We start from the raw sequence: 1,357 nt of genomic DNA, 5'->3' as shown, positions 1-1,357 counted from the left end.
TTCCCCGTTCCCAGTTCCCCGTTCCCAGTTCCCAGTTCCCCATTCCCAATTCCCAGTTCCCAGTTCCCCGTTCCCAATTCCCCGTTCCCCATTCCCAATTCCCAGTTCCCCATTCCCAATTCCCAGTTCCCCATTCCCAATTCCCAGTTCCCCACCCCCCAGAGCCCCTCCAGCACCCGCATCCCGGGATTCCGGGGATCCGGGAGGGAATTCCCGGCACTCACGTGGGCGTTGAGGGCGTCGTTGGCCTCGCGCTCCGAGAGGCCGTTGGTCAGCGAGGTCACGATCCCGACACAGCGCTCCAGCCTCTGGAACGTGGGGAAAAAATGGGAAAACTGGGAAAAACTGGGAAAAACGGGCGACCCCGGATCTCCCCGGCAAGGCAGCGGCTGCTCCGACCCGCCCAGAGCCCTGGAATATTCCGGGAATAACACCTGGAACCTTCCGAGGTGGGAAACCCCAAAACACCTGGAATCTTATGGAAAAGGGAGCTGGGATCTTATGGAAAAGGGAGCTGGGATCTTATGGAAAAGGCAGCTGGAATTTTACGGAAAAGGCACTCAGGATGTTCTGGGGAAGCCCCTTGGAATCGCCCAAATCCATCCACCGGGAAATTGGGAATGGGGGATTGGGAACTGGGAATGGGAAACTGGAAATTGGGAATAGGGGACTGGGAATGGGGGATTGGGAACTGGGAATTGGGAATGGGAAATCGGGAATTGGGAACTGGGAATGGGGAACTGGGGATTGGGAATGGGGAACTGGGGATGCGGGACTGGGAACGGGGGATTGGGAACTGGGAATGGGAAACAGGAAATTGGGAATGGGGGATTTGGAACTGCGAATGGGAAACTGGAAATTGGGAATGGGAAACTGGGCATTGGGAATGGGGGATTGGGAACTGGGAATTGGGAACGGGGGATTGGCAATGAAAAATTGGGAATTGGGAATTGGGAACTGGGAATGGGAAACTGGAAATTGGGAATGGGAAATCGAGAATGGGAAATTGGGAACTGGGAACTGGGATTTCATCCCAAAATCCAAATGTCCAACCACCGGCAGCTCCCAAAGTGGCCAAAAAGGGAATTTTTTCCCCCAAAAAAGATCCCTGTCAGCCGGGACACTCCCAGGGAAATCCCAGACCCCTGCAGCCGGAAAAGCCCTGTGGGAATTCCGGGCCTGCAGAACACACATCGGGACAATCCCCAGATGCCAGGAAATCCATCCCACACCTGGAACAGATCCCAGGTATCCCGGAGATCCCAAACCCCCGCACAGCTGCAAAACCTCACCGGGAATCCGGAGAAATCCCAACAATCCCGAGCATCCCCCCAAATCCCGGCCATCCCCATCCCAA

General features: G+C 55.8%; 1 protein-coding gene across 1 annotated transcript in view; it reads right to left on the bottom strand.

The window, feature by feature from the left end:
• The window catches only part of INTS3 (integrator complex subunit 3), a 44,214-nt gene that overhangs the window by 34,757 nt on the left and 8,100 nt on the right, over nt 1-1,357 (bottom strand). Inside the window, exons 6-7 of the mRNA XM_017740045.1 lie at nt 550-649; nt 225-475 (exon numbers count right to left, since the gene is read on the bottom strand). Coding sequence (XP_017595534.1) covers nt 225-475; nt 550-649 — 351 coding nt within the window. The remainder of the gene's footprint in view (nt 1-224; nt 476-549; nt 650-1,357) is intronic.

This window comes from Corvus brachyrhynchos, unplaced genomic scaffold (assembly GCF_000691975.1).
Source record: "Corvus brachyrhynchos isolate BGI_N302 unplaced genomic scaffold, ASM69197v1 scaffold787, whole genome shotgun sequence".
NCBI lineage: Eukaryota > Metazoa > Chordata > Aves > Passeriformes > Corvidae > Corvus > Corvus brachyrhynchos.
This window is presented reverse-complemented; position numbering and strand designations above follow the sequence as displayed.